General features: G+C 37.2%; 1 protein-coding gene across 2 annotated transcripts; it reads left to right on the forward strand.

Annotated features, from left to right (window-relative positions):
• The first annotated feature begins 447 nt into the window (after nucleotides 1-447).
• On the forward strand, nucleotides 448-8,262 carry LOC110867937 (ATP-dependent zinc metalloprotease FTSH 4, mitochondrial). 2 transcript variants are annotated; one of them, XM_022117001.2, is made up of 7 exons: nucleotides 448-702; nucleotides 2,779-2,866; nucleotides 2,992-3,261; nucleotides 4,722-4,967; nucleotides 6,219-6,346; nucleotides 6,465-6,941; nucleotides 7,086-8,262. In XM_022117001.2, exons 1-7 carry the CDS (start codon nucleotides 676-678, stop codon nucleotides 7,998-8,000), a joined length of 2,151 nt encoding a protein of 716 aa, XP_021972693.1. In that variant the 5' UTR covers nucleotides 448-675; the 3' UTR covers nucleotides 8,001-8,262. The 2 variants fall into 2 exon arrangements, with proteins under 2 accessions (XP_021972693.1, XP_021972694.1); XM_022117002.2 differs by having other exon boundaries at nucleotides 6,222-6,346.
• Nucleotides 8,263-8,492: the final 230 nt, after the last annotated feature.

The raw sequence follows: 8,492 nt of genomic DNA on the forward strand, positions 1-8,492 counted from the left end.
GTATCATGACAACATAATCGATATTGACCAAACGACATCGGTACCGTTATTGGTGTTATCGGAACCGGTACCAATATTCGTTTTTATGGGTTTTGCTCGATGTAAAACACGACTTTATTTATTGGGTTACATCAGTAACTTTTGTTTAATACGACCATTACAAATAAAACTTTTTTTTGTGTATCGTAAATACTGAGTAACGATAATGTTACTAACCATGTTGTGTTCGCAATAATGTATTTTCTGTGTTGTAAACTATACCGATTGTCAGTAATAAAACGATCTAAACTAATATAGACCAAACAATATCAGTAATGTCATTAGCTATTAGCTAAACCAATTTTGTAATGGAATCCAAATCTAAATCCTTTTCAAATGTCGGCCGTTTAAAAAAAAAAAAAAATCCTTTTCAAATGCTATAAAATTCCAAACACATAGTTTCAATACAAACATAACATAAAAAAGAGAAGGCTAATTTAATTTTCGTATAAATACCTGCGGCGCATAGTTGAACAACAAGTTTAAGAACCCTTTTGCGACGAATAATTGGGTTACGACATCAATCTTTCGTTTCCCCCTTCTCCAATACACCCAATTTCTTGCAAAAATCAACCATCCATCTTCACCAATTTCTTCCAGGACCAAAGATCCAACCTTTAATTCGAAGAAAGAAAGATGGGCCTTAAACGCCTCCTTAATCAGGTTTAATTCGCTCATATTGTTGTCAAGAATCGTCCTTTTATCTTTCGATATAGATTATGTTAGTTATGATCCAATTTAATGTTCAATTGCGACCAGTTGTGGTTACGTATGAAAAGAAAAGAAACCCTAGTTTTGTTGGCTTTTAGGAATTTATTATAAGTGCTTTATGTATGGTTATGTAGCTGTAGATGTATGCAGTTTTGTGTCGGTCATGTCGAGTAGAGCTGTTCCTCACTTCCTCGTTGTTATACCGAGCTTGGAGTTAGGCGATAAACTATTTAGAGAACGGTTAGAAGGGGTTATTTTGGGTTGGCCGCGGTGTCTCCCTGGCGATGGCCCGATACCCGTGAAGAAGGTTAACGGATTTCGTGCAGTCCACATTCACCACCACCGAGCACAAATAATTATTTTGTTTCTTTTCCATGTCATTTGTTGCAGTTTGTTTACATGCTTTCTTTACTTGTTCTTTCAACTTCTTAGGTAGCAAGCAGTTTTATATTTTCCTGTAGTTTGGAACGTGCGGTAGTCTTATCCTAGGTCATTTATCTACTGATTTTGATGATGAATTAAGGGTGGTAAGGTTTTAATTGTGATGGGAAGTTCTTTGTTTTTCATTTGCTAGCTCAAAGTCGACAACTTTGAGCGGTGATCTTTTGGACTCTAAATTCATCCAAGTGGTATGACTTATCTTGGTTACGGGTCTAGATTGCCCAACGTGCTAATTTGGGTGATGTATCTAGATCTCAGACTAGTCGTTGTTTTCTGTTTTTTTCATTGAGTTTCTCAATTTTTTTTATCTCCGGGTGTATATTACAAGCCTTAAGCGGGTGACCAATACGACGATTTAAATGTTGCTCGTAGGAACTTTGTAGTTGAATTCTTGCAAACTTCGATCATCTTTTAGAATGAGTGCGTGATTGTCCTTATAGGTGGTTGCCTTCCTTCAGCGCGCGCCTATGTTCAAGCACAATAGGTTTCCATATCCACCTGCTTTTTATCCTCTTCTTCACATAGTGGACACTCTTCCTTCTTAAGAACTGATACTCTATAAAGTGTCTTGTTATTTGTTGGGCTTTTTTACTGAGTTTTTTTTTTTTCCTTCTTACTTGGGTTTTAAACTGTGCAATCTATATGTTCTTAACAATTTTTTCTTATGTGACATAATATATTCATTTAAAACTTGACTTGGTTGGACTTTATTTATCTTAAGTGAAGCATTATTCTAAAAAAAATTGAGTTGTAGGAATTATTTATTATTATTACATTCAAGTTTTTAGTATTAATGATGCTTTTAATTGCTTTCCATATTAAGTTTCTTTAATTATATTTGAAGAATAGTATAAATTTTTAATGCCTATTCAACTGTTTTTTTTTTTTATTTTTTTATTATTGCGACTTTGGCATCGGGCATGCGCTTTTTTGCACCTTGCTTCTAGATGACGACCTGGTCGGGTCTGTTGAGTCTTGAGTGCAGTTTGCACCTTTGACACTACCTAGCCTTGTAGAATATTATATGTGTTAACACAATCGCTAGGTATTCACACACAATCATAGTATGAAAACTAAAGAACAAGGGTTTTAATGTGGTTTGGTCTAAGCAGAAAAATGTCCACAGGCTGCAACTAGGATCTTTTTATTTCTTTTGGTGGCGATAAGAATTAAAAATGCCCTATCCATCTATTTATAATACAAAGTTAGGGTAAATAACTTTGGGAACAAGAAAAATGTAAATTAGGCAACGTGCCTAATTTAACTCGATTAGGGTTAGGGCCAGCTGCCGTGTGTACTTGGTCGAAGACTCCACAAAACCCAACAACACTGTTTTCAGTATACAGGAAAGTAGAATGCCATTCTAGAGGCTTACAAACCTGGCTCATTTTCAGTTTCTAATAAACCAAGAATGAGAACAGCAATCATGACTTGTGATTGTTTGCAATTCCTTTTTATGTAAATATAAAATGTTCCTATACTATAGGTTTGGCCCACATGTCTTATAAGTTTTGATATGCAGCATGCAAGAAATTGTCCTTTTTTTATTTTTATTAAAACCATGTTTGTGTTTGTTTGTTTATATAGGCCTCAAGGCAACAATTGCAATCGACGTTGTTAAAAAACCTGTATACCAGACCATATAATCTCTCTCAAAAGGTCATAGCTGATGCAGGTATATTTGTACTTAAGCTTATAATTATACTAAATACTAATAATTGCTTCATCTTTTCCGAGGCAACCTACTATCACCCATCTATTCCGATTTAAAACATCTTTGTTTGTTTAAACTTTTGGTAGTCTACAAGCTTCCAAATGCCCAAAGAAGGTTTCAATCTAGTTATGTGGGCAGTCTGGGAAGGAGATTGCGTGAACGTGACGCAGATAGAGCAAGTGATGCATCGTCCTTTAGGGAGCTTTACCATAGAAATGATCCTGAGGCTGTTATAAGGTTATTTGAAAGCCAGCCTTCTATGCACTCGAATCCTGCAGCACTTAAAGAGTATGTCAAAGCTCTGGTCAAAGCTGATAGATTGGATGAAAGTGAGTTGCTCAAGACATTGCAAAGAGGTGAGTTAAAATAGTTCGAGTCACTTGGGTCATTTTGTAATCGGTAACCTTAACTAGGGTTGTAAACGAACCGAACGTTCAGCGAACAGTTCGTGAACCGTTCGGCAGGAAGTTCGTTTGTGTTTGTTCGTTTAGTAAATGAACGAACACAAACAAGAAATTCTGTTTTTTAAGTTAAACGACCATGAACAGAGGTTGCGCTCGTTTGTTTATGTTCGTGAATGTTCAGTAATGTGTTCGTTTATGTTCGTGAGCGTTCGGTAATGAGTTCATTTATGTTCGCTCGTTAATGTTTATTTTTGTTCGTTCGTTTAAAGGTTTTTATATGTTGTATTTTTGTCTTATTGTTTCTAGTTTTAAAAATTTTGAAATCTTAGTTATCTTATATTCCTCCCTCATCCCTCATTTCACTATTTCAATTTTTGTTTATGTTAAAGCTTGACAAACTCTTAGGTAGCGTTCGTTTCATGGAATGGAATTAGGAAGTTTTTCTTTGTAAAATTGATCTTGGTTGGGGGAGGGAGGAATTTGAAATCCTTCACTCTAATGAAATTTGTGACTATTTCAACATTCCTTAGAAATCCTTCACTCTAATGAAGGAATGGAATGGAATGTTGAAATAGTCACAAATTTCATTGATTAAAGAAATTCATTGGATTTCAAATTCCTCCCTCCCCAAACCAAACCAAGATCAATTTTACAAAGAAAAGCTTCCCAATTCCATTCCATGAAACGAACGCTACCTTAATTTTGTGTTAATCATGATTCTGATAATCATGTCAACTATACTCGGATAATTATGTTAAGTGTTTATTTTATTTTTTTGTGGATTCTTCGTAATGTTTGTGATGAAACTGCTGATTTTATTTTAAAATGAATATTGTATTCATTTGTGTTCATAAACATCGTTTGTTTTCATTTATGTTTGTTCATGAACATTTGTTAGAGTTCATTTGTTTTTGGAAAGTGTTCGTGAACAGTTCACAAACATGTTCGTTTCCTTAATGAACGAACACGGACGGTAAGCATTCGTGAACAGTTCATGAACAAGCCTGTTACTTAATGAACGCACACGAACAAGGCCTTGTTCGTGTTCGTTTACAGCCCTAACCTTAACATTACAATATAGATGTATTGTTTTACACATAATCTTAACATGACAAATGGGACACAAAACCATTGTTTAACGACTATAATGAGACAAATGAAGTGCATTGTTTTTTTTAAGAAAAAACCTTTTCTTGAAATAATTAAAATTTGTCCACATTCAAATAACTCTACATTTGATTATACAACTTCAAGAATCAATAGATCTTTAAAGCACCTTCTTTTGCAACTTGTTAAATTACAGTTATTATCTGATTCTAATAATTCAAAGTCGCATAATCACACTTTCTACAATTGTAACATTGAATATTTAAAGTCATCATTGTCTTTAATTTCTCAATGTTTTCTAACAGGAATGGCAAGCTCCAGGAAACCAGCTTATGATGAAGATATGATTGGTAGCCTTTCAGCCCTTAAAAATGTTGGAAAATCTACAAAAGAGGGTGTATTAGGAACTGCTGCTGCTCCTATTCATATGGTGGCTACTGAAGGTGGACATTTTAAAGAACAATTATGGCGCACAGTTCGCGCTTTAGGCATGGGCTTTCTACTAATTTCTGGTGTTGGAGCACTCATCGAGGATAGAGGAATCACTAAAGGTGTTAATCTATATTAATTAATATATATATATATAGAGAGGCCGGTTAACGTATAATATTCCTTAACGTACGAGCGTACACTGTGAAATTACGCACTTTGTAAAACTCAAAACCCTAATAACGCATGTTGAGAAACATAATCACGCATGTTGAAAACCATAACATGCTTCATTACTGATGCGGGCCCAAGTGTGGAGGAACGGGCTATTTTGTATTTGGAGGCCCAGGACCGCGTAACAAAAGGGGCCTCACTAAAATGGCTCTAACTTGGGCTACGGGGGTCCGTTTGGGACGTGCGACCAGGCGATTCGAACGTGAGAAAAAGCTCTATCTTGCTGCAAACTGCCGACGGCGGTTTGGGTCATCGTCCGGGCCGAAAAAACGCTTATTTCTATTAGTTTTTTCCATTTTTAAGTTTTTTCAAGTATTTTGGGCATTTTGTTGTTGGGTTTGTGTTTGGCCCGTTGTCTTTTTTAGGCCCATTTCGAATTTCTGTCTCTATTTATGTATTGCCCTAGTCATTTGAACAATCAGAATTGAATTTTGAGAAAACAGTTTTTTCACTTCAAATTCCGTGGCCTTTGGGGTTACAATTTGGGGGTTGGGGAAGAACTACACGGGTATTCGCAGAATCAACGTGTAATCTTCATTTATCGTACCACGCACTACATCAATTACATAATTATAACATGCTTCATTATTAAGTATAACATGCGTGATTATGGTTTTTCAACATGCGTGATTAGGGTTTTGAATTTTACAACATGCGTAATTTCACAGCGTACGCTCGTACATTAAGCAATATTGTATTTTACACTTTCACTATATATATAGGGTGAGGTTCTTGTAAAAAGGATATTTTTAGTAAGAAGTGTGAGAAGGCATGTTTTGGAGTTAGGCATGATGTTTTGAGTTGTTTTGGCAAGAAAAAACCAAACATAACAATTTAAAACACAATGCAATGTATTATAGGCATGAAATTTAAAACACACTACTTAACGTTTTTGACATGGTGTTTTGTGTTTTAAATTTCATGCCTATAATACATTGCATTGTGTTTTAAATTGTTATGTTTGGTGTTTTTCTTGCCAAAACAACTCAAAATATCATGCCTAAGTCCAAAACATGATGCCTACAAGTCAATTTCGATGCCTTCTCACGAAAAATGTCCTTTTTACAGGAACCTAAACCTATATATATAATGCAAATGTTTTTGTTGTTGAGTGAAGTAGTTGATTTATTGTTTCGAAGCAGGATTAGGCCTTCACGATGAGGTGCAACCGAGTATGGAATCCAGCACAAAGTTTAGTGATGTGAAGGGGGTAGACGAAGCAAAAGCCGAGCTTGAAGAAATCGTTTACTATCTTCGAGACCCTAAGGTAAAAAGGGAGTGTTTGAATACGCGCTTGAAAATGACTATGTAATATTGATACACAATTGAATAATGTTTTTTTAAACTTTTATTTGTTGTTATGGTTTTATTAATAAATGTAACAGCGGTTCACACGTCTTGGTGGGAAGCTACCGAAAGGTGTATTGCTTGTGGGACCACCCGGGACCGGCAAAACCATGTTAGCCAGAGCCATAGCAGGAGAAGCAGGTGTTCCATTTTTCTCATGCAGTGGAAGTGAATTCGAAGAAATGTTCGTTGGTGTTGGGGCCCGCAGGGTTCGAGATCTTTTTGCCGCAGCAAAGAAAAGGTCACCGTGCATAATTTTCATAGATGAAATTGATGCAATTGGAGGAAGCCGAAACCCTAAAGACCAGCAGTACATGAAGATGACTTTGAATCAGTTGCTTGTTGAATTAGACGGGTTTAAACAAAACGAGGGCATTATTGTAATTGCAGCAACCAACTTCCCTCAGTCACTGGATAAGGCCCTCATTAGACCGGGGCGGTTTGACCGCCGTGTGGTGGTTCCTAATCCGGATGTCGAAGGCAGGAGGCAGATAATGGAATCTCACATGTCAAAGGTACTTTTGTTTGGTAATTAAACTTCACTTGAAAGGGTATTTTGGTCTTTTAGATGTGTGATATAAAACTGGTTATCTGATTCTAATATATAATTATACAAGCGGCATATGACCATACGTAATTGTTAAAACTGTTTTTAACAGATTTTGAAGGCTGAAGACGTTGATTTGATGGTTGTTGCCAGAGGAACTCCTGGGTTTTCAGGTGCTGATTTGGCAAATTTGGTAAACGTGGCGGCTCTCAAGGCGGCAATGGACGGTGCAAAATCTGTAAGCATGGCTGATTTAGAATACGCTAAGGACAAAATCATGATGGGTAGTGAACGCAAATCAGCAGTTATATCAGACGAGGTTCGTAAGCTAACAGCGTACCATGAAGGCGGTCACGCCCTGGTGGCCCTACACACCGATGGGGCCCACCCTGTACACAAAGCCACCATTGTTCCGAGAGGTATGGCTCTTGGAATGGTGGCCCAGTTGCCTGAGAAAGATGAAACGAGTGTTTCTCGTAAAGAAATGCTGGCCCGCCTTGATGTTTGTATGGGCGGGCGAGTTGCAGAAGAGTTGATCTTTGGTGAAGACGAAGTTACATCCGGTGCATCTTCCGATCTTGAACAAGCTACCCGTCTCGCACGAGAAATGGTCACTAAATACGGTATGAGCAAGGAAATCGGTGTCGTGGCTCATAATTACGACGATAACGGTAAAAGCATGAGTACCGAAACACGACTTCTTATCGAAAAAGAAGTCCGAGAATTATTGGAAAAAGCGTATAATAACGCCAAGAATATCCTCACGACGTACAGCAAAGAACATCACGCGCTCGCTAACGCATTGCTTCAACACGAGACATTATCCGGGAAACAAATTAAAGAACTTCTTGCTCAACTGAACACACCAGTTCAACAGCAGGAGCAACAGCTGGTTGCACCTAAACCGGTACCGCCGTCAACACCAAACCCTGCAGCAGCAGCTGCGGCTGCAGCGGCTTCTGCTGCCGCTAGTGCTGCATCTGCCGCCAAAGCGAAGACAAAAGGTATCGCTCCGGTGGGGTCTTGATGATAAATGGTGTAGGGATATAATTATGGGACCAATGTGCATATAATGTTTGTTCTTTATGGCTGTCACTGAATGTGGTGATTTTGAACATGAAGAGAAGTAATAGGGTATCAAAGGGGCAGCAAAATGTAGCGGTTATGTTATGTTGTGTTGTGTTTTTTTTTTATATAAATGTTGAATTTTCTGTTTATTTTTATGGATACAGTTGAGAATATTGAGTCTTTGTTGTCATCGATGATAAATTGGTTGACTTCTAACTAAACGTCTTCGTTAAGTCAATAAATGTAGCTTTAGCTGATAAAATGCATTATACATGAAATGGACTCGCGTACCATTTGTTTCTATGCTTCTGATCTGCTTAAAAACCAACTCGTTTCTGCGTTTTCAAATACACCAGCAAGAAATACCTTATGTATATGTTGTAATTTTGCTCTTTGCTCATTTGGGTTGGGGGTTTTCTTTTGTATTGGCCTTTTGTCCGTATGGCAACGA

Source organism: Helianthus annuus, chromosome 7 (genome assembly GCF_002127325.2).
Source record: "Helianthus annuus cultivar XRQ/B chromosome 7, HanXRQr2.0-SUNRISE, whole genome shotgun sequence".
Lineage (NCBI taxonomy): Eukaryota > Viridiplantae > Streptophyta > Magnoliopsida > Asterales > Asteraceae > Helianthus > Helianthus annuus.

Excerpts from the sequence above, each read along its gene's own strand:
- LOC110867937 (XM_022117001.2), top strand. The coding sequence starts at position 676 with ATGGGCCTTAAACGCCTCCTTAATCAG. Across the intron at positions 4,968-6,218 it reads GGATAGAGGAATCACTAAAG|CAGGATTAGGCCTTCACGAT; the intron begins GTGTTAATCTAT and ends ATTGTTTCGAAG. Across the intron at positions 6,942-7,085 it reads TGGAATCTCACATGTCAAAG|ATTTTGAAGGCTGAAGACGT; the intron begins GTACTTTTGTTT and ends TGTTTTTAACAG.